The 25,438-nt window shown below is 52.2% G+C and overlaps 2 protein-coding genes across 2 annotated transcripts; both read right to left on the minus strand.

Annotated features, from left to right (window-relative positions):
* Positions 1–10,520: 10,520 nt before the first annotated feature.
* Positions 10,521–15,702, minus strand: LOC100908667 (hydroxymethylglutaryl-CoA lyase, mitochondrial). The gene is made up of 7 exons (XM_003748012.2): positions 15,526–15,702; positions 13,804–13,904; positions 13,446–13,594; positions 12,990–13,101; positions 12,067–12,239; positions 11,773–11,903; positions 10,521–11,141 (listed from the first exon to the last, which is right to left on the minus strand). The coding sequence occupies exons 1-7, from the start codon at positions 15,601–15,603 to the stop codon at positions 10,917–10,919; spliced, it is 969 nt and encodes a 322-aa protein (XP_003748060.1). The 5' UTR covers positions 15,604–15,702; the 3' UTR covers positions 10,521–10,916.
* Positions 15,703–20,210: 4,508 nt separating this feature from the next.
* On the minus strand, positions 20,211–20,885 carry LOC100898229 (keratin-associated protein 19-2). The gene is made up of 2 exons (XM_018641297.1): positions 20,597–20,885; positions 20,211–20,504 (listed from the first exon to the last, which is right to left on the minus strand). Exons 1-2 carry the CDS (start codon positions 20,821–20,823, stop codon positions 20,468–20,470), a joined length of 264 nt encoding a protein of 87 aa, XP_018496813.1. The 5' UTR covers positions 20,824–20,885; the 3' UTR covers positions 20,211–20,467.
* Positions 20,886–25,438: the final 4,553 nt, after the last annotated feature.

A 25,438-nucleotide genomic window follows, 5' to 3' on the forward strand; every position in this document is an offset into this window, starting at 1 on the left:
CGGTCGGCTGGCGAGGGCGATGGAGGGCGGGGGGGGGGGCGACGAATCTCGCAGTCAGAGAGGACAGGCGAGGAGGGAATCAACTTAGACGCAAGACTCATCACGGCAAAGTCGAGCACCGCACGGCCCCGTACGATCCGGGCTGGTCGGCCGGATCGACGGAACCTCCGGCGAAATGCCTGTTCATCTTCTCTCGCTCCGTCAGGTCTCTGAGCTCGTTCGTCGGCTCGCTGACGGCGCACATTCTCTACCTCTTAAGCGAAATGGTCCGCTGTTTTCGATGCTTTCTCTCCCCCGAATTTCTAGCTGAGAACAGCACCACTCCCTCAAGCGGTGTCGAGAGGGACTAGGTGCGGGAAGCGGGATGAGACGTGGGGTTTGACGGTGGCGGAGACGCACGTGAAATTTTCACCTCCACCCAGCTCTATCTCGGCCATTGTTGGAGGAATGGGTCCTGGGGAGAACTCTCAATCACTCCAAACCGAGAGGCTCCCGGCAAATGTGAGCTTCCTAGGAGCTACGATTCCAAGGCTGCGATGGGAGAGAAAGCCAGCGGCTCTCGGAGCTCCATACAACTTCGGCAGCTTGTTCCGCCTTGGAATTGAATACCGACGCTCTCGCTGCCAAGGTATTCACCGTTCCGGCTAGACTCGCTCTAGCCTGGGCTGCTGACTCCTCGATAGGGTCCTCCTCGTTGTTCTTGGTGCGGCTGCTGCTGTTGTTTTAGGACAGCGGAAGAGAATGAGCGCGGAAGAGAGAGCTGGAAGCCTGTTTTTTCCGTTTTGATACTATCTGAACTGGTCCTCCGGCTGGTTGGGTTGCCGGCTGGCTGGCTCGGTCAGTTGCTGGCAGGCCGCTATAGAACTTGATTCCGCTTGCAGAAGAATTGTTTCCTTCCTGGTGTGGGTAAAGCTTGGACGAGGGCGGTCTGAGGCACGCAGTCGTCGAGAACACTATCTCTCGACTCGCTGTGCGGCCGTCTTCCGTCGTCGGTGTCTTCGTATGTCTCCTCGCTTTTGAGCATTGGCAATTTTCTCCGACTCCGTCCAGAGTTTCGGGTGACGGCCGCTACCGACAAACTTCGAGGAGAATTTAAACTTGTGTTGCCTCCGGTACCCCATTGCTCGAGCAACGGCCTCGCGGGCATCGGCGGCTTCGCGCGATGGTTTGGAATGAGCAACTGAAATTCATCTTCGAGATGTCGTGAGCGGAGTCTCCCAGAAGGATTATCTCTAAAGATTATCTCTCCCCCATTCGTCATCGTTTTTCTGTCCCATCATCTCGGAGCCAATCGGCACGAGGGCGACAGTTTTCGTGTTTTCGTTAATATCAAGGATTTCGTGGATTTCGTTTTGTCTCGCTGCAAAACCACGGCTCCCTGTCCTCCCCTTCTGTCGCCATCGCTTTACGTCCCTATCGTGCTGATATTCTCAGTACATTTCCCTCAAGTTCTAGGCGCTCATGCACCTCCCGTGTGATGCTCTTCCCCGCTACGCTAACCGCCTGCCGTATCAATCTCCGTTACGAAGGACGGCCGGGGAGCTCGAGAGCTGACAGACAAGGATAGCGACGAGGCAGTAAACCGGGAAGCGAATTCTGAGCCATCGCAAACTCTTCGAACTCGAGCGATTTTAAGTACAGCCCGAGGATGCAGCGAGCCGCTGTCGGAGGGCGTGATTCAAGAGCACAATCGACGATACGAGTTTCTGCGGTCGGTGTTGCGTATGGCGAATATGTTTAGGCTCACGTTCGATCCGGGCTGATCGAGTGTCGCGTCTCTAGATTTCCGGCGCATGGACGGAAACCTGACGGAGCCTTATACGGAAAGCCCGCGGAAGGAAATCAAATTTTCCCCGTCCCCACGAAGCCTCCGGGTTGGGACGATGATTCAATCAGCTGACGCCAAGAACACGGGAAAAAGGGGAAGCGGCGGAGTCGTTCGAGCTCGCTTGGAGTTTATCTATTGAGTTTTCGCGTGAACGAGCGAATGAAGGGAATCCCAATCAGTGGATATCCGTCAAGTGATCGATGACTCCGTTAATTCCCGGAGCGCTCCCTCGCCTGCTCAGGCGAACGTTGCCAGACCGACACGAAGCGTCGCCAAGCTTTTGACCAATGCAAGCTGTCGAGATACCCGTTTCGCTTCCAGCTCGGACGTTCCATTTCGAAGTTTATATCGGAGCGATCTTTTGGATGTGTTCTAGGTCTATTAGCTGTTCTTGGCGAGTTCGACCTGTGGAGTGTCTCAAAATAAAAGGGACTTGTTGCGAACGGCGAGACCAATAAGTTCGATATTGATATCACAACGTCAATGGAGGAAACGACGATGACGGCTGTGTTGTGATTCATCACGCAATGGTCGATGTAGGTCAGCTGACCATAGCCGACCGCCCGCCCGACCAACCGCCCAGCCATCCAGCCAAGCAGCCAGTCAGTCAGTTGTCAAGCTGCGAGGGCGGGTCGACCGAAACGCCGAGCAAGGTCTCGCACGTCCGCTTCAGGTGGCGACACACGTGGCCTCGAGGACAATCCCCTCTTTGAGCCGAAGCTCTCCCCTCTATCCCCTCAGACGATCGCCATTTTGTAGAGAGTCGCTCGACCCTCCTCTGGCGGAGCTAGCTCCTGTGATTCTACGCAGCACAGGATGGTGATGGACCTAAGTTGATACTAACGTAGCGTCGCCGCGAGGGAAGGACGAGATACGAGCGACCTCACGACTTGGGGCGACCAACCGATTAGCATGAACCGACTTCGAATCGAGCTTGGAATGTATGATGTATTTAAAGCCGGGCCAGGAGCGCGGGGAGTCTCCGAGCGAGTTCCTCCGCTGAGGCGAGCAACAAGGGTATCGTTTAATTATTCCGAAGGAATGACTGACCTCAATCACGCGCATACTCTGAGCCTTCCATGCGCTCCCGGGATGCGGATGAGCTGTCACACCGGATAATATTCAAAAGGTGTTTCAATGCCCCAACGGACGGAGAGCTGGATCTCCTTCGAATGGGATTATCGCGACCCGATGTCCGAGCTGGTTTGAGCCCGGGTAGTCATCCGACTGGACGTTGTAAACAACGGGTCTCGAGAGTTTACTGTCTCCGTATGCCGTGGGAGCGGAGCGACGCACGACATCATATTGCAGTTTCCTCCATCGGATCCGTCGAGGACAAGCGTGGAGAATACAGAGAGCACAGGCTTCACAAATCACGGGAAAGTAAATTATCCACTTGGGCGCGACGAGGCAGAGTTACGCGGCGGTGGTTTTGAGCTTCGTTATCTCGACCGAACTTGATTGGATTCTGCACTTTAGTTACAGTCACTCTGCAGATAGAGACGAACCTTCGCAGGCAGGAGCTGCCGGAGTCGTTTGTGGACCGAGTCGCAGGTGTGGAAAAGGGAGAAAGGTAAAAGCGAGCTCCGAATAGGAGTCAATAGTCTCACCGAGCGACAAGCGGCTTGGGCCTCGCTAAATTATCCTCAGTCGGTCAGTGAGCTCGCAACAGAAAAAACTCCGCCGTCCCCACGTTCGGCGCTTCCCTCCTGATCCCAGTCCGCCTGACTAGCCCTCGCTTACGTAATCCAATATTGTTGAAGGTCGTTGCGGTGGGCGGCTTCCGAGGGAAGAAGATGGTATCGCTGACAACCGCTGATCAGAATTTCATAATTCCCTTCCCTCGGCTCGTTCATTTTCTACCAATTCGACAAAGCAGTCAGGCTCGATGCGGGACGTTCTCTTCCGCGAAAAAACGTCAAAATCACTTGGCACGCCGCGTTTCCAACTACCAGAGAGGGTTCGATTCTGTTCCTCGCCATTCTTTGCAACGAGCGAGTTTATTGCAACGAGCGAGCGCATACGACACCTTCGGAATGAGGACATCCCAGCGATCCAGCTGTTATGGAAATTGCGCCGCAACGAGCGTTCCCATATCGCGTCATCGGTTCTGAGCGCTTCATTCTGCTCGATTGAAGTCGTAAGGCGGAGGCCTCGTTGATTTGGGTTTCTTCCAGCGAAAATTTTCCTAGGTCTTCACATCCCGAGAGGTTTCGAGGCAAGCCCCCTCGTCTTTCTAGGGGACGCTTGCGGTTTGAGTGAAGCAATCCATAAACAAGCTCTCTACATTCTACAGCTTGTGTGCTCTACGCTGCAAAACTTGCTCGTCTCCGCATTCCGCTTTCATTCATCAGTCCGCGTATTCATTCACTCGTTCAAGTGATCAAGCTCCGGGAAAGGATCAATATTTGCCCGAATCATGGAGCGGGCTCGTCTTCCTCTACATACATAGTCTCGATAGGGAACCGAATCCGTATAATTCTCAGTCGGAGCAATCATCACTCGAGAAACGAGCGGCTCCGACGACAGACCTGATCATTTGGGGAGCGCGGACGCGAAAAAATAACTGGACTAGTATGGCTGCATGACTTAGAGGTTTCGCTCCGTCCAAGCCGAGGTGAGGGAATCCGCGGCGGGCGATGAGAACGCCGATCCAGAGAGGTTTGCAGGGAATTGCCTGACCCGGGCCACGGAATCGAGTCGCTAACTATTCTGAATCAATCAAGTGAGAATCCAGACGAACGCCGAGTCCGTGGCTGGTGAACCCATAGGTTTTGATAGCATCAACGTTTCGCTCGACCGGATAGTGACTCCACGATTCTGAGTTCGGCCTCAGCAGCATGAGGAATCTCTGCTCGAGGAGCGCCTTCATTTTCGCGAGGAACCAAACTGCACGGTGTAAGCCTTCTTCGCAGCGCATTCTGCAATACACCGGAATACGTTTTACCCACGAGATCGCGGCTTTTGGGAATTTACTCTTCTCCGAACGAATTCCATCGTTGTACACGAGACTCTTCCCAACTCGGGGTGTCGACCGATCCGACGCTTTGCTCCGGATCACAACGCTCTGTGTCCTAAAGATGTTCCAACTGAAGTGAATGGCCTCGAGCTCGTGCCCAGAAGCGGAGTACATGGAAGCGGTCGTCGCAAAAGATTGAGGATACAAAGCGCGTGAGCAGCGATATGCTGCACTACGGCGGGGTCTACGAAGTCCGACTGAGAGCAGAACATTGAAGGAATATTCTTGTTCCAGATCGAGTCGGGCTCAATGTTTTCCAAAGAGATCGATCAAACTCAAATAAGATCACACGAAAGACTTTCGAGCGTTCAGGAACCAGTGGAGACAGTGTCGAGCAACGAGGTCTTCGAAGAGAACAGAATAGCTTAGCGGAAGAAGAACGATGCTCCAAAGGTTTGAGAGCGGGAGACTTCGGTAGGCAGCCAGGTACTCTCGAGATTCTGCTGGCTCCGGCTTCGAATTGGAGCAAGAAGACAATTTGTGTAATAGAGACCCTGTTCCGAGTTTCGGTCAGCGAGTCAGCGCTTGTCGTCTCCCTAGGCGACGTCCCGTTTCTCTCCGCAGGGATGGCAGTTTACTCTCTTCGCACCGTCGGTAGGTCGCTCCCAAAGAAGCATTCGTTCTTCTACCGAAGCGCGTTGCTTCGACTTCCAAACTCTTTATTTCTTCCGTCCATGTCCCGTAGCCGATCTTTTCAGGAAGTCAGGGCACTTCTGTTTCCTATCCCTCCGCCGATGCCTGCCTGCGTCTCGACGCTTGTGTTCCCAAGAAGACATTTTTTCCTTCTTTCGGCAGAGTTGACTTACTGAGTCAGCGCTGAGGCGTTCCCCGTTTTGCATGGCGACTCCTGCTCCACAGTTCCCCTCCTGTGACCTTCATAATGCGATATTGCCTGGGGCAATATTCGACGACGACCTAGTGGATGGAGACAACAACGACGATGGAAGAAGCGACAAGGATGAGAGGAGCGACAGAGACGACGAGGTCAAGCATGAGACTGGCTTCGTGGAAGTCCATTAGGCAAGCCTCGCGAACCGGTCGAGAGGGAAATAGCGAGTAAACAGAGGGAAATCGACGGATATCAGGCCCGAAACAACGTCTGTGACTCACCACTCAGACCAATATTTTTCTTGACATTCTATGCATTCACAATCCTCGCTTTGGCCGAACATGATGCGTCCCGCAAGCCCTGCATGGAAGCGTTCATTTTTTTCAACAGGAGCACGGTGGACGTGGCAAGAAAAACGGCGGGCAAGAAAGAAATTGTGTTCGGCGGCTGCAGGGAGCGATGTGCGATGTGAGGAGGAGAAAAACTCAATCAGCAGCTGAGCAGAACGTCTAATAGAGTCTGCTGTTCCATCCGGCTGGTCAGACTACCGTGTGGCTGCACCGTCTGCCTTCGACGCCACCGCCACGAAATAGCCTGTCATATCTCGTCAACGTCCGTCTCGTACCGCCAAGCTGAGAAGGATGGAAGCGCGAAATAAAGGAACAGTTGGCCATTACGATCCGCGTCGATAGGCTCCCACCACGGGTTTGCATGTTATCTACGCCGAGGAGCCCACAGGGTATACGGACAGAGGTGAATTCACACCGAATTTCTCGAAACAGGGAAAAAACTGTTTCTCGGGAGAATATCGAAACGAATTCGGAATCGAGCCGTTCACGACGGAACTCCGGAGCGATGAAGGAGGACAAGACGGAGCGAAATTCGCTGGGGACACGAGGAGCCCGACTGAGTCGACGACGTGGAATCTCGACTCTCAAACGGGGGAATATAATATATTCATTGTGGGGAGCTCCGTGCGGCCGACAGCCTCCGATCCGGTGAGAAAGGGAAATTCTTCCGCAAGATGAATATTTCCACGATTCATCTCGAACCTTTACAGTTCTCCTCCTCACGCAAGAACGTCTGAGCTTGTCCATCACTTTCATCTTCCTCTTCACATGTGCCGCTCGAGCAGAAGCTCAGGCGGCTGCAACACCACCAAGTCTTCGCAGAAATCTTTCGAGCAGCCATAAACGGGAGAAGGATAGTCCGCGAACGCAACAGGGTTGCCAGGTCGGTCGGACGCTGGGTCGTCCGTTCAGAGAAGGCGAAAGAAATCTACTGGAGTCGCTTGGCTGGCTCAGATATTGCGGCGCGCAGTTTTCGCATGCTGGCGACACACTTTCCGAAGCACGTGAGTTATTATTTATGAGGCTGAGAGTGAGAGTAATGATGGTGAGGGGACCAGGACGGCACCTGACCACAGTTCGCGGGCCTGGACCGAGACCACCGCCACCGTCGCACCCCTGCGATTCCGCTGATACCGAAAAAAGGAAACACTCCTTCGGCGAGGTCGAGAGCGGTCGACTCTAGCCAGGCTTCCAGATCCACACCTAAGCTTCGATCACTCTCAAATTAATGTCCGACCATCTTTGAGAATCCACTGAGCCACAATGAGAAAAAAATCGCCGCCGATTAGCACCGAGGGAGCTCATGAGCGTATCTTGTCACATTCGGGTCGCAGTTTCGAGCGAAATCGAATTTTCCTCTCCATCCGGAGCGCGTAAACAAACGAAAAGTTTCGACTTACTTCACGAATGGTCCTGTTGCTCAGCCTGTTGGAGTTGCGCTGGCTCCGCTGAACTCCCTCCACAGGCGAGGGTTTTCCTTGATAATTTTTTGCTAACGCGTCAGGTTTCCATTTATTTTGAATTTCCGCACACCTTAGCACCGACACTTTTTGCACCACCTTGTAGAATGTCAACGGCTAACTTCGGGAGGTCGGCATGCAACAGAACTGCCAACACAAAAGCTTTTATTTCTACAGGTTAGCGATGTCGTCGGCACCGACTTCGACGTTTTCTTGCTTTTGTAAGTGAAGATTTTCTCGCTGCTGCTGACGTTGTTGTCGTCGATGTTGCTGTTGTTACCGCTGCTGCTGATGCAGTTGCCGCTGGTATCAAAGACACAATGGATGATGAGCGCCTCCTGTACGGCGCTCTAGCAAAGACTGCCCCGGAGCATCCAGGGTACGACAGCTGACCACAGGGGTAAACAGAGAGCGTAGCAGACGACTTTTACCCCTCGCGAGCTCCCCCTGGTGCCTCCTACTGCAACGTGATAAATTTATCTCCTACTCTTCCTACCTAGCTCCGACCGATCCACCGAAAGACCGAAGCACCGCCAACGCTGCCAACCAGCCATCCGAACGGCCTCCGCAGCCAGCCAACCGACCGACCGACTGGACGATCAAAAGACCAACCTCGCAACTTGAATGCCACTGACGGCAGCGGAGCTCGGATATTCTATGGATATGATTTCTCCATCGAATCCGGAATCTATCCCATTTCGGCTTTCACGTCCGCGCGAGTAATTTCCCCACGTAGATCCTCGCTTTTCAATCATTCGATTGCTTGCTGGGCAGGAAAACAGATTCCTCGATCTGAACGATGACATCTTCGAGCGGAAGCTGGGTAGAAGCTCCGGCAATCGATCGCCTCAACGAGCAGAAAGACAATCGTTGCCTTGATCGATCCGCAAGCGGAATACATCTTTGTAATCCGCGCCGACCGGATCAGTCTTGCATTCTCCCAGGAGCTGTTATCATTCCCGCGGTTCATTGCTCCACGATAGTAGAGTTACAGCCGGGGGCGCGTGCTCTCCGATTATAAAACAGGGCTTCATCTTACGTAAAGTAAGATCCTCCGTCCGGTGGATGACGCAATCTCCCTCAGGGACTATAATGCTTTCTTCCTCTTCGATTTGAGCTTCTCAGTGGACATTTTGTTCGGCCGGAAGTGTGGCCTCGCTGAATCATTGCAGCTCGGCTGAATGACCGCGTCCCAGGCGATAACGGCCGCAGAATGTAGTCAAGGGACTCCTGGAAAACGGTAGATGCATGCACTCCGTAGCTCCAGCCCCACCGATCGGAGCTCCATAAATTCTTCCAGCTAACCGCTTGTCAGGAGCCCTGAGGGTGTTCCGCCACCCGAATTGAGGCTGGGCATCCGCTCCTCATCGGGCTCCGTTTCTCAAGTTCAATTTTCTCCGGAATAATCCCGGCAGGATTCCCTCCAATCAGTACTGGTGGTCACTGGGATTAGGGAAATGGTGGAACCTCGATCTAGAAAAGGCCCGATGACCGGACTCGACGGCCCGATACTCAAGCAGAGGGGTATCGGTATCGATAACACTTTCCTCATCCATATCGGGAATGGAAGCTCTCCGCCAGACCGTCGGTTTGAAGGGAATGAAAGGGTTTGGAGGGCGGTAGCTCACTCTAACAACACCGTACCAGAATACCTTCTGTTCCGTCGACGCTCACGCGTCCTGGAGTCGGGTCCTGGATAACTCCGTTTATTCCACTGGAATAAGACACCGACATCCATCTTGATTCCAGGTTCGAGATGGATGTCTCAGACCTCAGTTCCAGGAGCCTCCGTGAGATTTCCAAGGCTACTTTGTAAGAGCTGAATTCTCCTGTGGGCTTGCCGCGAGATCGAGCGTGTCCCCTACAGGCGCGTCCACTGAAATAAGGGTACTGTACTCCCTTCACCCGATTAGGCTTCCGTCGAGCTCGAGTAGGGACTGGATCCTAATTCGCAAACCTCAGCCAGCGACAAAAATCCATCCTGCTCATTCCCAGTTGATGAAGCGGGCGCCCTTGATTTCCTCTCTCAGTGAATCTGAAGTGGCTCTCTCGGGAGCCTCGCGGTTCCGCTGCTCATTTCTCGCGGCTCCGCGACCGAAACTCTGCTGAGCCCCAAGAGTTTCCGCGGCAAAAAGTCCAAGCGGCACAAGAGTCACGTGTTCGGAGAGGTTTCGATTTCATCCAGCTCTTGCGGACTTAGAATCGATCCATTCCTGAAAACAGAGATGCGGCGTGCGGTAGGGGAGGAGCGTCTATCTCCTCAAAAGACACCCCGGATTGGAAAGCCGTCGACGAAGACTCCGCGAAATTGTGATTCGACTGTAAGTGTGGGGATTTCGCTGCCCATCTCGGCTTTGGCCGAAAGCTCCGCTGGAGGTATTCTAGAGATTCCCCCTGAAGAATCAGGGAGGGCTCTGGATGCTGATTAGTATCATATAACTTGTATTCGGTCGACTTCGCGGATCCTTCCCTGTCCTTGGTCCGCGGATGCCCCGATTTCACTTCGAGGAGTTCACGGAGTGGAGCTTTTCTCGTGACTCGGGCCGTGGAATTCCGTCGACCCTACCGCTGAGGTTTCCGCGGGGATTCCCGTCAGGATTTACTCACGGGTCCTTCTGGGGGTCGCGGTTGGTAGGACTCACAGGTCATCCCGTTCTGACTCGCTTCCGGAAACTCTTCTCGATGGCGATCGGTGACATCCGGAGTATTTAAGATTAGGTAGCCGTTGATGGAGTTTCGCTTGAGAAATACTTGAGGACACTAATTTTTCGCGTGTAAATTCTCGAATCTCTTTGAATCGAGACATGTAGGTACCTAGTCTTTGAGTCCGCGGGAAATTGTCGCCACGCATGATAAGATGATTCTGTTTATTAATTACACGAATCAAATTCTAGACCCTCTACCTTTCAGAAGAGGATGGCTTATGAATATGTACAAAAATCACTAGAGTCCCGTGTAGTCCCCGCTATTCGCCCTGCTGATGCAGTGTCGACAGCGAGGTATTCGGTCGGCTCGGAAGTCCCAAGTCAAATGTGGCCTCGAGACGCCAAGAATCGGCACAAACCCGACAGCGAGTATTACAGCGATGTAGACGGATTCATGTATCGCAGCCGGAGCGAGAACGCTCCTGTTCCGAAAGTTCGAATGCGCCGACAAGCCGCTCTGGTTGTCGAAGTAGAGGGCGGACGATGAGCGACTTCTACCGCCTAGACCCGGCAAACAGAGCTCGCCCTGAACGCGAGGAAACTCGCTACCTTGCAGCTCCACGGCAAGGTCGCGTCGACAGCGAAGTCCCCGGAGGAGCAGCGCTGTCGTCTCGTTCTTTGTCTTCTCTATCCGCTGCCAGCCTTCCCAGAGAAGATATCCGCTTCGTCGACCGCTGCCTTTATTTCGTTGGGAGCTTTCGATCAAAAGTTGTGCGGCCCCGCCGTCATCCTCTCAGAGCTCGCGCTACTTTCGAAGCCGAACCCTTGCCGAGTTTCTTGCAAATAAACTCGCCGGCATCGACCAGCCGTTGCATGTCGATCCCAGTCCGGATTCCCATTCCGTGGAGCATGTAGACAACGTCTTCTGTGGCGACATTACCGCTCGACCCCTTGGCATAGGGACAGCCACCCAAACCCGCTACGGAGGCGTCGACGACCGATATTCCCATCTGAAACGAATCGACGATATTTAGCTACGACTGAAGATGAGCAAACCATCGAACGCCTGCATCTATCTGCTCAAAATCGTCGTCGCAACGAACGCAAAGGCCCGCGCGCGCGATTGAGCGATCGGGTGAGCGAGCTCGGTCTGCTACTGGTGCAGTTCCGCGCCGCTGACTCCACTTAAGTGGTAGCCTCAGGGTAAAGGGAATCGCTCATTTACATAGCCGAGCCCGGCTTTAGGCACAGATCCCGCAGCTTTGAATAGCAGCCAGCGAGCTTCTCACTTGGCTTCTCTCATCGTTTCTCGTGATATGGACTCGACACCTCGCCCGCGGAGCGATAGAGAGACATCAACGGGAAAGGCTAGGACGCCTTGTCTGCCCGAGTCGAATAGATTGACTACTCGCTCGCTTTTGCTCCCTGAGCCCTCGAATCCCTCGGTCGTTGAACAACTTCCTTCCGCTCGTTGCTCGCTCATACCACTGATGCTTTTTTCGGTTCTCATTCCATTCAAGCCCATTCCCTTGTGGCGTTCGAATTCGTGAACGTCATGACGGCGTCCGAGCTATGAGCCACCCCCCCCCCACTCGAGCGAATACGTATAACAGTGAACATCAGTGAACTATTGGGACTCACATCGACAGCGGTGAGGATGTTGGCGAGAGCTTGACCGTATGTGTCATGACAATGGACTGCGACTACGGAAACGGGAACGACGTCGAGCACGGCTTCCAACATTTCGGAAAAAGATCCAGGAGTTCCAACTCCTGCGACGTAGACGAGAGAATTTGAGTAAATAACAGGTGCGTCGTTACATAAGCTGATTAGCAGAGCTTGGGAGAACGACAATATTCCGCCATCTCTCTTATCTTTGATTCGGAGGAGATTAGAGAGTGTTCGCTCGCGAACTACTCCCGGAACGGAACTCACCGATGGTATCTCCCAGCGATATTTCGTCACAACCCATATCGTAGAGGCGGCGAGCCAGCTCCGCGACCTTCGTTGGAGGCACAAAACCCTCGTATGGACACCCGGTGACGCAGCTGAGATAACCTCGAACTCTCACGCCGTGTGCTTTGGCCATGTTCAACACGTGTTCGAACCTGAAAAGACGAAAGTCTTTAGACATCTAGGCTGAGTCGAATCCATGCATATTCGTCCTCCTGGTCTCACTCCTTTGACGAGCGTGTGCAGGAAATTCTCTTTAGCGGCATCGGCGGTTCCGGCGGCGGTCTAATTCAGCTCTAATGGGTGGCATGAAAAGACGATGGGGTCGCTCACGCCATCACACAAAGCATAACGGTTCGGCGACCACACCAACCCACCATGAAATATGGCAAGAGGCTCCGGGCGACCGCGACCTCTAACCGAAACAGTAACTCCAGTTTTGCCATTATCGTAATTATCTTTTCTCTTCCATCGAGCAGGCGGTGGGCTCGCTTGTCGCCATCGATTTCGTTGGATCGGTCTGTTGCCGATGGCAAACTGAACTGATTTCGCGGCTGGACAGCTTTAGGCAAGTCCTGCGTCTCGGCGGAGGCTTCCCCGTCGGTGGTCGTTGTCACCCTTGTTGTCGGATTCTCTCGGGACGTCGATTGGCGAAGACTGAGGCGTTTGCCGGAGCCGATTTGCGTCTGGACTGCAGCCGATGTCTCGCTTGAGATGCGCTGTTCCATTATTGCTCGTCCCCGTTCATTCTCCCCAATCAGGGGATCGAGCGAGATCTCCCGCGCGCATTCCTCGACATCGAACGCTTGGGGGCATCGGATTCGAGAAACAGTAGGGAAATCCAATGGAGATGTGAAACAATCTCTAATTCTGTTCCATTATACATAGATCCTCGGCTCGCTCACCTCGCAAAGCTTTCCTCGATCGAACAGTTTATGTTTTTCAAGCTGAAAGTCTCCGACGCCGATGCGAACACCGCCACTTCGGAAACCCCGCACGCCAGAGCTCGTTCCATCCCTGAAAACGTAGAGAGGAAGAAACTCATTCAAGGACTCGACGAGAACCCCGACCAAAGAGCCTCTTAGGCTCCTTGCCCGCGAGCGAGCGATCGCATACGCAGGAACTGCATTGCTCGAAATCCTCTGTGCGTCGGAAGGGAATCAGAGCTCTGGCGATTGTATTTAAAATCGGAGTGCTGGTTGTTCGCAGTCGAGGTCGAGCTCGGAAGATCCAGTCGCTCGCTGCAGCTTGTTTCGATCCCCCAGAGATCGATTCTCGCGAGGAAATGAGCCGCGACCGAGCGGGAATGGACCGAAGGAACAAGGGAAGAACGAGCGCTTGCCGCAAAATCTCTGTCTCACCTTTTGAATTGGGGACTAGCGCTGAATAAGAGACATTCTCGGATTGCGCTACGTTCCGAAGAACTTCGGAGCTGTCGGCCATCTGGGGCACCCAGCGGGGAGACACAAAAGCTCCGGCTTCTATGCTGCGGAGACCCGCTTGCGCCAATCTGAGAATACAAGGAAGTTGAGCTTGGAATTTTTCTTTCGTTTAGCACGTTGGTTTCGAATTAATTCCCAGTATTATTCGGGGAAATATGGTATTTCCCGTGTTGCTTCCGAGGCTTTTCCCGGACGGAAGAGAAAGACATGAATTCTTGAGAAAAGAAGAGCTCCTTAGGTCATCCTCGCCGTCCATCCGGGATTTATGGATATTCACCTGTTTATGAGTTCCACCTTCACGGAGCATGGAACGAGCTCAGACTCGTTCTGAAGTCCGTCTCGAGGACCCACTTCAACTATCCGAACGAAATCGGGTCTCTGAAAGAGCAAAGAGACCAGTGTGAATTGCGGGCGTGAAAGACTGCTACATGGAACTTCGAAGACGACAATCGATCCAAGTAACATGCATCCAAATCGAAGCCTGATGCGTGGATTTTCCTCGGTGACAAACATAGATCTAAGAATGATTCAAAGACAATTTTTCTGAGCGCGTGCGTGGGCATTCCATTCCGGCCGATGCTTTTATACTCGGAAAAAATGGAGTTTCGATGCCTTATGCAATCGCCGAGAGGAAGGCTCGCCTCCTCCCTCACCACTCGGTTTCCGTGTCACGATTCCGGGGTCACTACGAATCGAGGTTCACCGCACACCTCATCGCCCAACTCCACCGAAACCTTGCTTGATGGAAGGATCGTTCCGTTCCCATAGTTGGACGAAAAAAACGGTGTCATCCCGCGGCGAGGGTCCTCGGGGGCTTTCGGGCTTGGAAAATCTTCGGCACCGGATGTTTTCTGAACGAGATCGTATGGATTCCTCCAACGTAGATCGCCGAACGGTCATCGACCACATTACTTCAGTTTTTCCTCGAGTCGACCGGTTTTCGACTGTGAGGAAAATAATTGGCCAGTGCCTTGCCAAGAGCTGTTCTTCTTTTTTGACGGAAAGTCATTCTAGTCCGACTTTGACGGATCCCAGAACCGTGGGGTTGCTCAATCATATCACAGTTGAATGATTCTGCTGTTTGCGCCGTTTCTTACTGACTGACGAACGAACGAACGAACGGTGTCGGCGATCGGACCGTGTGACTACGACAAAGTCCTTGGGTGAAGGCCTTGCTAAGCGAGCTGAATTTCATAGCGGAACATCTCAGAAGAAAAAAAGACAAGCTGTTCCAGACGTAGAGGCCATGGACGTCTCACGACCACAGAGGGCCTTCGCCCCGCTCCGATACCGTCTATTTTCTGGTGGATCCCTCTTCACCCGTTTTGAGTCCACGGAGGAGGAGCTCCTCGATAAGCCCCGAAGTTCCGTCACTCGGTCAGCATAGATTTCGGGTACCATTACGCATGGCTGCATCTGTACTTCAAATTGCGGGATAATCCAGGAGCTCTACTGAATTGTGCATGATTGGAAGCATGATCAAGATTCCTTCCCTGCCGCTTCCCGCTACCGATTCTCAGCCAAGAGGTTTCCTCCGCCGAGGCTCTATACGCTCGTTTCCCTCGGAGATATCTCTGTTCAATCTTTTCCCCTCTAGCGAAGTTTCCGCGTACTCGATTTTTCATCACTGGGTGACTAGTTACGCACTAGCCATCGGATTCGGCAAAAACATCTTCGATTCTTTGCTTCCTGTCCGGATGGAACGCACTCCACTGATGGTCGCGGTCGCGATCACCGAGGTTCGCCGGCTCACAGCAGAACAGACTTAGATGGAAAAAGCCGAAAGATTGTCTTATCGGAAATGCAATCGGTCACCCGGTGCACACACGAAACGGTATCTCGCACCGCTATCGAAACTGCTCATGGGCTCTGGAGGCGAGTATCGGGATCCCGGTGGAAGCCGCTACTCCGGAATCCGGGTTTTCTCGATGCAATTTTCAAATGCGAACAATAAGAAATGCCGTTCGACGCGCTATGTTTGCTTGTCAGCCGTTCTCACCTTGGACCGACGTTCACACGCGCGCCTCGTCGAGAGAAGCGTGGACGGCCGACTCTGTACGTTGAGCACCATTTTCATGAGCACCGGGAGCGAAACCACAGAAAGTTCGAGCTGGAGGCAACTACGGAGGAACAACTGCTGCTGCTGCTGCTGCGATACTCGACGGAAAACCTCTGTCGGTCTGTCAGTCGAAATTCGCTTCACAATAAAATGACCGCCATCTAAATCCTCTGACGACGATTGGGAAAGGGAGCCGCGCGCTACGCGTAGGAAAGTCCTGCGTAAGTCTTATAACGGGTGCGTGAACGCAGCAGCTTTCTGCCAGAGACGGATCCCGTCTTCTGTGGGGAAGTACCAGATTTTATTGACGGCTCGTTGACTCACCTCCTCATTGCTAATCAACGTCATATGTGAGGGAGTGAGCGATCGATATCGCTTTCTAGGGCTTTGTTTTCTTGTCACCTGAGTCGACTGCCCGCTCAATCCACTATCTGTATTCAGGATTCCCCTTGAGGTGAATCGAAACGGGAGATTGCAGCCGAAACACCTGGAGCTTTCGAGTCATTAGAATCACTGACGGAAAAAGTAAAATAACCCAGAGCGAATCTCGGGAAATCCGCGATCGGAGAGCCTGCAACGGATGTCGAACATCGAAGTCTGTTCCTTCCCGTGATGGCGTAGAGAAACGCTCCTTCATACATGATGTCGTTAGTGAGCCATGGGGAGAGCAATTAGAATAATTCGATGAGGTCCCCATACTCTGTCCCATCCTGCTCGACCCGGAGCACGGCTTTGAGAGTTCCAGTGAAACAGCGCATCTCTCCATTCATCGCTCAGATGACGTCACTGCCTGTTGGGGAAAACATCACAGAATGAGTTTCCCCGCCAATTAAGAATCTTCGAGTCGAGGATAATTTCGAGGGAACTAGTCTCGTCCGGAGAATCGGCAACTTCCCGAGGGAGCAAGAGGCGCGACTTGGAGCATACGGAAAGCAGCTCGATATAATGCTCGCCAGAACCAATCGATGTCTTCATCAACAGTAGTTCCTCGATGGCGTCGTATACTCACGGGAACGCTAGCAGCGGAGCCTCTGAGCTGCCGTATCATAAGACGCTCGGAAACGAAAATGAATTCTCTTTGCGAACCACATCCGTGGAAAACACATCCTATTGTCGGTACACAGCCCCGAGGATGTTCGAACATTTCATTCGTGTGTTTGGTTTTCTTTGGTCGACTGAAATGAACACAAGCGACGTCCTGGGAATACATTTATAGACTCCGTGAAACTCCGCGGAAGTTCGCTTTCAAAAATTCTCTTCAATCTTTCAGATTTGTGCTCGCAAAGAATATACCTATGTTCTTCTCAATTCGTGATTATTGATTATAGACTCGCACTTCCAGATTATCCGCTCTTCTTCCTCGGCTTCAGCCGAATGTTATGCTACGATAGTCGGTATCTTTGCGGAAAAGAAGGGTATTTCCCTGAGGGTCTCTAGTCGTTGCAAACAACAAACCATGCATGCCCGCGAAGGCGTCCCACAATTACGGCTCTACGTCACGAGTTTCGAGGTAAATCCGGCTCCGACGGATCACCGGTGGCGTCGCGACGTCACAAGCTTCCGATAACAAAGAGTCAGAGGGAAGCATGCTTGGCGCGAATCGATCACATGAAGAGTGCAAGTCGGCAGATGATCGTCTCTCAGATTGCTGTCTTAGCGGATGCCCTACCCGGATAGTTTTTCAGAGCTCCTATGGTCAATCACGGGAGGCTCCCTGCTAGGAAAAACCCTCACTGAAGCCGTGAATCGGAGTCGTTGAACCAGACTTCGACCGCGCTCAAATCTGGACGACAATCGCGCGGTTTTATCCTTTCTTCTCTCAAGACTCTATTTAAAGATCCAGCCGCTCTAGATCGCTGATTTCTTCTGTGATTGACTCCATTCATGATGTGACGAGAGGGTAGCTGAGCCGCGCGAGCCGTGCGATAATGACGCAACGTCGTTTCATGCACCACAAAGTATATCATAGATGGAACTCACTCTCCATATATAGTACGAGCTAAGTAAGCGTGTGATCAGCTCACGAGAAGGAATTCTCTTCGTTCATTACCCCTGAGATATTCGTCGTATGCTGTGGTTTGCATGTCGTGAATACTTCCAGGCAATCGGCCCAAAGCAGCGCCGCGGAACGCGCGCACCTCGAGGGAATGCCCCTCGGAATTGACCTAGATCGTGTGATACGAAATTTACTGCTAGTCGTCAACGACTCATACTCGTATTGGACGGTCAGATTATCAGGGACGAGGGCTCGATATCGATGACGAATTCAAGAAGCCACAGAATCAAAAAATCTCTGCGCCGGTGATAATTGTAGGTTCTCATCTACTCTCGGAAAACTCTGGCGTAAGCTCATTTCCGACTGTTCTAGAATCCTCGAGTCTTCAGGAAGCCCAGGACATGCTGGCACAGGCATCTGTCGTTCCCCTAGCGGAGTGCTGTTGAGTCCAAATGGATTTGGAATGGCACGATGACACTTTTTTACGCAATACTTCGACGACAATAACACGGACTATCGGCACGCCCTGAATCATCATGGGGATCGCGAGCATTATCCGGAATTGAAAACAGATACCAGCTCTGGCTCGATCGAGTGGTTGTTGGGGATCGAAGTCAGTGCGGGTTTCCCAGAACTCCGGGAAAGGGTCCATCAACTCATTCGCTTGGTGGTGGACAGTCGGATACCGAACCCATAGCTCTCGAATACTCGAGACTTCCGGGAAATCATGTTCGCTGCATCAACTATGTCATCATTTTTTATCGGGATAAGGAGATTTGTCCGATAAGAGAGACGTTTTCGAATTAGTGCTCTTGAAGCTCGTGATCTGAATCTGGGCTCTTTCGATGAGGATAAATATTCCGATGCTGGTCTGTGATTCTTCCATGGTCATTGTCTCGATCTTCCATGAAATTCTACAGGTCTTCCGTCGAAGAAATCTGACTGAGAGCTCATCCGGATTTCCGATATCCAGATTGGGATCGAGAGGCTTGACAAAGCTCACGGATAAAAGCCAGACAGTAATTATTACGACCGGGGAAACCCGTGATCAGATAGAGTTCTTCAGTGGAAACACATGATTCTCACCCGATATTTCTCGTGAAAGCGTAGTTTTCCGTGTGATTCTCCCTTCGAGAAGATTCAAGAGGTTTCATCCACAGGCATCAATCACTTTTTGTGAACTCGAATTGATACAAAACAGAAAAAAAGAGCCGACTTCGGAAACCACAAGGGCGGCGAGTCCTTCTCCCGATGCTACCGAAGCGCGAGCTCACTTTGAATTGGATGAGGTGAATAAATCATGACAGAGCCGAAAAAAACATTTGCATAGGGACAGCATCTCACCAGCAGCCGCAGGCTCGGAACGGAAGCTAAGAATTCGGAGGTGACCTTCGAGCGGGAGATTGAGGCGCTCTGGCTCTATAAGAGCCTTGCGGTTCCCTGGAAATGTCAGAAAGGGATTCAATCCGAAGCGAGAAGAAGCCCCACAATGAAATCTCCGATTCTGCTCGCCGGACTCTTTTGCTTCGCTCTCGTCTGCTTCCTCGCGGTTCTGCCGAGTGCAACGGACGCTCAACTGATTACAGCTTATAACCCATACGCCTATGGCTACGGCTACCCGTACGCCTACGGATACGGCTACTACGGCCCATACGGCTATCCCTACACTGCTCCAGTCGTGGCGTATCCGTGGCTGAAGAAGAAGTAGACATTCGAACCGGATTCTCTTTTCTGCTCCCCTCTGAATAAAATCGAGGATCGTTCCGGGACTTTTCCCGAGCGAGTTTCCTTCAATTGTGTGTCTTCGATACGAAACGCTCCCGGTAGTAGGTAGGTTTCCACTAGCGTTCCGTCCTCGCTGCGTGCCCCAGCTTCTGACGTAGGGATGACCGATGCCGGGGCTGGCGCGTGAAAAAGTTGCGGTCCCGAACACGAGCCCCGCCGGCTCCGGGGAAGAGGGCGTAGCTACTGGGTATCCTCAACGAAAGCTGTTAACGTTCGAAGCAGATTCTGTTTCCTATACGAAGGCGAGCCCTTGCGAGCGATCTCTTAAGATCGAGGTCAGAATGTAGCTGCGCGAGTTTTCCGCCGCATCGGCAGACGAGGGAATAATCTACAATCGGACGAACGCTCCCTCAGATCGCGTCGATAGGCCCATCTACTTCCATTTTCCTCTCCTATTCGGCACTCTCGGGTGAGGAAAATACGAGCCCTTGTGGATTTACTCGTCTGATGCGGTGATCGCCCCGATTTCTGCAGCTTGCGGAGAAAAGACGCCACCCATCGATCCGCGACGATTCGCCATGCCCACGCCTGAGAGCTTCGTCTTCCACTGCATAATCCGGACAACGTACCAAAGGATGGACGAGCTGACATTGAGGGCTTCAGAATCTGCATCGAGCTCGACTCGGGGCTTCTGAGCGCATGCGAGTCGCTCGCGGTGGGTTGGTCGATGAAATGAATTCTCTCGCTGAATCTGCATTTTTCGCGCTTCGAAAACGCGCAAGCCAGATACAAAGTAGACGGACGCAGGTTATTCTGTAGATTCAGCTGGGAAATTAGGCCCGAAATCGGGTTGATGTATTCCTTCGGGAAGGAGAAAGACAGCTAGGAGGGCTCATTCAGGAGAGGACTTTTTATTCCCGGATAGAGATCTCAGGCCGTGTCTCTCCTCCAGGACACAATGGGACGAGCACAGGAATCACACGTATATTTACAGGTCTGCCGTATGCGAATGAACATGACACAGGACTCCGGAAGATCCACATGGAAGCAAGACGGAACACAACGGGGACAACGCTCCAATCCAACACAATGGACCCGAAGGGCACAAAATTACATACAGATATGAATATCACAAGGGCTGCTCGAGCTTACGAGCGGTCGTTACCATCCGTGGCCGTAGCCTCCGTAGGCAGCACCACTGAAATGATTATTTACCGTTCAGCACCAAGAAAAGCCTCCGCCACGAATCGGGTAAGCCATGTGAAAATCTGAGCGACTCGCGATACTCACTGTGGTTGCCATCCTCCGTGACCTCCGTACGCGTGACCGTAATTGTGTCCCCCGTGGTGGGAGGCGAAGAGAGCTCCGGCCCCGACTCCGAGGGCGGCTCCAGCGGCTCCTCCTGCCAGCACGGGGACTGCGAGCTTCTTGGCGAACTTCTTAGCGATGAGATGTTTGGCTTCCATCACCGAAGCACCAAGAACCATCATGACCACGAGTATAGCGAAAACTTTCATTTTTAAATTCGTTTGAGCTTCGAGGCGTTAGTCTTCGAAAGTGAATTGTGGAACCGAGATGTGCTCACACGAGGGCCCACAAGCTTTTAAATAGCGAACAACCTCTTTCGTGGGTGAGGCTATTCGACAGGTGGTCGGTCCGTCCGTCCATCGTCCGCCCGCCCGCTCGTCGGGTGGTCGGTCGGTCCGTCGGTCCGTCCGCTTCTTCGGTCGTGATAGGGATGCAAATCGAAAGAAAAGACAAAACAGAAGAGCGAGCGAGAGGGACTTGAAGCAAAAGGACGTTGTAGGGTCTGACTGGGCACCTGGCGTGGCTTAGTCAGCGGCGAGAGTCAGGACCTCGAGCAGGGGCTTTTCCTGGGACTGATGGCTTGAGGGAATTCCGCGAAGTCTTCGAAGGACCCGCTAGACCGTTGACCACCAGCTTTGCCGGTCAACCGCGGTCGCGATTCGCTACGGTAGTGGCGGGAGCGGCCGGTGCTGCGCAGAGAAAGTGGGCGATGACGTAACATTAAATAAATGTTTCAAATCTGTTCTTCAGCGTCATGGAGGGATAAAGCTGGGACAAGGACGTCGCGGTCGAACATCTGGCTCAGTCAGACAATTCTCGTTCTCTCATTAATTATGCGACAGAAAATCGAGCGTTCTCCGAAGTGGAACTGGGTCAGACGGACTGATAGCGCACCACGGATTGGGACGGATTTCTCTGACAAGATCGTTACGCAGAAACTAGTCATGATTCATCCGGTCATAGAATTTCGAGGGGTCTCATGCAGTGCGCTGATGGAGAGCTTAGGAAAATGCATTCGTGATGGGAAGAGCGTCTTTCTCGACAATAGCTGTATACGATGGGGATCCTTTGTGAGGAAAAAGAATCCTTGTGATCGATGAATACGTGATCCGAAGTCGAATGACCGGCCAACGGCTTCAACCGGTGAGATCCACGATGCTCGTTATCGATCGGAATGCAGGGACCAGATGAATTGATTAGGCGTGCTTAGGATCCCTCCCATATGTAGTTGCTTACGTCATGAGGGTGGCTCAATGGACTTGAATCATTTCTAAGGAACGCGACGTGATCTTGACCGATCCGCATCCGAGAGGGAGCTATGCGAATATCAGAAGTCGTATGTTCATCCGAGAATCCCATTCTCTTGGAAATTCACATCACATGAGTGGATCGAAAGTTTCAATATGGGGTTGGAATACAAGTCCTTTGTCCTGAGTAAGCAATAAGAGTCGAGATGGGAGGAATCCCATGGAACGGGCGTTTCGGCCTGATTCTACTTCGGGCCAGAGGTAAAGGGCTCGGGAGTCCACGAAACATTGGGCTAGGCTCCCGCAGACGGTACGAGAGGCTCTGGAGCGGATTCCATAGATTGCGACAGAAGTCCCAGATTCGACTTGCGGCTATCGGTTCCCTTCGTGATTGAGGAAGTTCGCGCATATCTGTCTGTAGTTGTGCGAAATCGGAACTCCGGCTCATACCGCGAGACGAGATCCAATCTCAGAACCCCACGTGTCAAACTCTCTACCTTCTTCGGGGCCTCCCTCCGGTGAAGGGATAATCCTCTCGGGACCTTCCGGGAATTTTCCGCTCCCATGCTGAGGTACGGGGCTGATGAAGACTTAGCATCATTTTAAAACCCTACTCAAATCAAGATCTTGAACGGAAAGGTCCTCGATCCTCTCGGGAATAATCCATGGGTTCCCGAACGATGAGCGTCGAATGCGGAAACTTGTTCGAGCAGAACCGTGCTTGAAACATTTTCCCCTTTGTCGCGGAAGCGTGGAATCACCTGTCATATCAATGAATGCTCCCCCCCATTACGGGATAATCGGAAGGGATTGAGCCTAATACGGTGTTCTAATGTGTCACGGAGTCAGAAAGAATCGGAATGAAGAGCGGGAGATTCGACGACAAGAGCGGGAGAATACACCGAACACGGAAATTTAGGGAAGTGTAGAGGGACTCTATTGGAAGTCCCGAGTGATGACGCTCGAAAATGCGAGAAACCTCTCGTAGAGAACCTCCGAGCGGGAAGATCTATATCGTATCGAGAGTCTTGGTGATTGAACGACAGTCTAGTCAGAGGAGATCTGTATGTACATATGCTTATCATCTAATTGATCAGGTCAGGGTTTGGTCCTCCCTAGTCGCGCGAGGGTGCATTTTCGCTCGTGCTCGGCATGCAATGCGCCGCTGACCTCCCTGCCACGAGAATTGTCCAACAACCGGGGTTCGCGACTCGAGCAACCGATCCCTGATACATAACGAGATTCGAGCTCTCCGAATGACTATCGAGCTCCAGCCGGTGAAACTTCACGGGAGAGAATTCTTGCACGAGAAAACCGTGCTTCTCATCATGCAACGCTCGATCATCGAGCTCCAGGGGAAGAAATCGAGCTCGAGGAAATTATGAACTCCGATGGAGAGATGAGTTGAGTCGCGTGAGCATGAACGGTTACTCCGGCTCTCGAAGGGGCGGAAAGAAGCGATGTATCCATCGTCTAATCCAATGGGTGATCCGTCTGAATCAAGGAGATGGGCCCTCCCACGCCCCTATCGGATGTTCCGTCCCCCTCCAATGGAGACCATCAGAGCAGACGCACGAATCTGTAAAACGCATTTATTCAAGGTACCATCGTGAATGTATCACAATCCTCTGGGGACGCACACCTCGGTCGGGATCCCGGACGACCGATTTTTTGTCCTCCCTCGCAGCCGTCGTTTCCTTTCACGCAGCTTCCAATAATATGTACAGAGCTAATCAAGTTTCTTTGTCGTCAACTCGGATTACCAACTGTCCCAACCTCTGAAATAGGAGTGTATCAAGGGTGAATTCCTAGCTCACTCAGATCACATCCATCGCAGAGTTCATCAAGGTTTTCCTTTGATTCCCTTGAGACTTGAGACTTTTGAGCCAACCATTTTTCATCTGAGCGGCAGAAACCAGAGACTCACCCCCATCCGTCGTGACCGAGATTGTGGACCTCTGTAATATGATAGACCTCTTTGTGGCCTCCGTGATGATTCTGGTGCTTGTGAAGTCCATGGATGAGTCCGGCTCCTACACCCGCGGCAGCTCCTGCGGCTCCTCCGGCTAAAACAGCTGGTGCGAGTTTCTTGACCGCTTTTTTGAGTAAGAAATGGTGTCCGGCTTCAGAGATAGCGAACAGCACTGTCAGCACGGCGAGAAAAGCGGAGAATCGCATCTTCTGAAGTCGAATTGAGTCCTCCGTGTACCGCGCCCTAAGTTTGCTGTTTGCTGTACGAGTGATATAGGGGAGCGAGCTAGTCTCGGTTATATAGGTTTACGTGGCGAGCCGCTCGACATCTTGACCCCCTCGCTGACTACGTTTACTTACCATTTGTGTCAAGTTATTCTGTGACCGCCTTCAAGGTCTCAAAAGCCCGCCGAATTTTAGCGTTTTTTCATTCGTTCAGAAACAAAAGATGCCTATCATTCGCTACAGTTGATGAACAGAATACATACAGCCGTCGCGAAAGGGCGATCTGACACTTTTTTTTCCACAACTATGAGCTCGAATTTCTCATTTTTCGCTTGAGCAACCCTGAGCCGGTCCGTCTGGCTTCCGAACGGTGTTCATAAAGTCACTTTGCGTATCTAACCCCTCATTGTATAACCCAGATCATTGAGCCGAACGAAGCTTTCTAACGTAATTGATGAACAAAAATTCTGTGGCCAGCAGCGGCGGCGAGCCAATGCAAACTTCAATCGGTTTCATAAGTTTTCCCCGGACCTTGTATCAGCGACGTTGTTAGCTGGTCATTGACCGACAGAATTCTAGAAGATTCGGACAGATCTGCATTGCTCTCGAACTTTCTCTTATTGACTCTGTGATGCAATGCATGTTTCATGGAATGTTTCGGAAGAACTCCGTCCTTGTGATACCACAACCTTTCTGAATTCTGCCACACAATAATACTTGAAAATTTTTGTATGTTCGCTACGATTCTCATTTCGTCAGACTCGCTATACTCGCTGTCCTCCCGACACGCCAAGAATGGAAAATATCTTTCGCAAGAGAAATGATAGAGTGTGTTCGAGACATCTCTGTTCGTACTGACGCCGATATATCGTACGTTTGTCTAAAACAATTTTTCTGAGTGTCGTTCGACATTGTGCCCTGGCCGTGCTATAAACATACGAGCTGTTGGCATTTCAGTGACAAGGATTAGACGAGCAACTCCACCCAGAGGTAGCTCCGCCGAGATAACGTAAACAACAAAACCACAAACCCTGGATTTGGGGCTCCACGATGCTTCACCGGGTATTGTCGCAAATCACAGAAAAGACATAATTTCGCTCGAGCTCGCTGAATAGTTCCGGGGGTCCCCCGTGCCTGGCTGTGACTTCAGGGGCGATCGAGAGACATGAGCCGGAATAAAGTTGTCGAAGCGAGGAACATCTCAGATTCGCGCGAGGAAGCCTCCGGAGAATTCTTCATTTGGAAACCGTCGATATTCCGGATTATTACCGCAGATAGCCGCTGGTAAATACGCCTCGGAGGTGTTCTTGCGAGTCGCTGTCAGCGATGAGTATCCTCAGCTCATCGGGCACAATCGTCAGCGAACATCCGATTCTGGACT

Source organism: Galendromus occidentalis, unplaced genomic scaffold (genome assembly GCF_000255335.2).
Source record: "Galendromus occidentalis unplaced genomic scaffold, Mocc_1.1 scf7180000077527, whole genome shotgun sequence".
NCBI lineage: Eukaryota > Metazoa > Arthropoda > Arachnida > Mesostigmata > Phytoseiidae > Galendromus > Galendromus occidentalis.

What these genes read in the sequence shown, in the direction of transcription:
- LOC100908667 (XM_003748012.2), bottom strand. Translation starts at nt 15,603, where the DNA reads ATGAAAATGGTGCTCAACGTACAGAGTCGGCCGTCCACGCTTCTCTCG. An exon ending in AAGGTGGAACTCATAAACAG is followed by an intron (nt 13,595 to 13,803) that starts GTGAATATCCAT and finishes TTGTATTCTCAG; the next exon opens with ATTGGCGCAAGCGGGTCTCC. An exon ending in GCTAGTCCCCAATTCAAAAG is followed by an intron (nt 13,102 to 13,445) that starts GTGAGACAGAGA and finishes CTACGTTTTCAG; the next exon opens with GGATGGAACGAGCTCTGGCG.
- LOC100898229 (XM_018641297.1), bottom strand. Translation starts at nt 20,823, where the DNA reads ATGAAAGTTTTCGCTATACTCGTGGTCATGATGGTTCTTGGTGCTTCG. An exon ending in CACGGAGGATGGCAACCACA is followed by an intron (nt 20,505 to 20,596) that starts GTGAGTATCGCG and finishes TAATCATTTCAG; the next exon opens with TGGTGCTGCCTACGGAGGCT.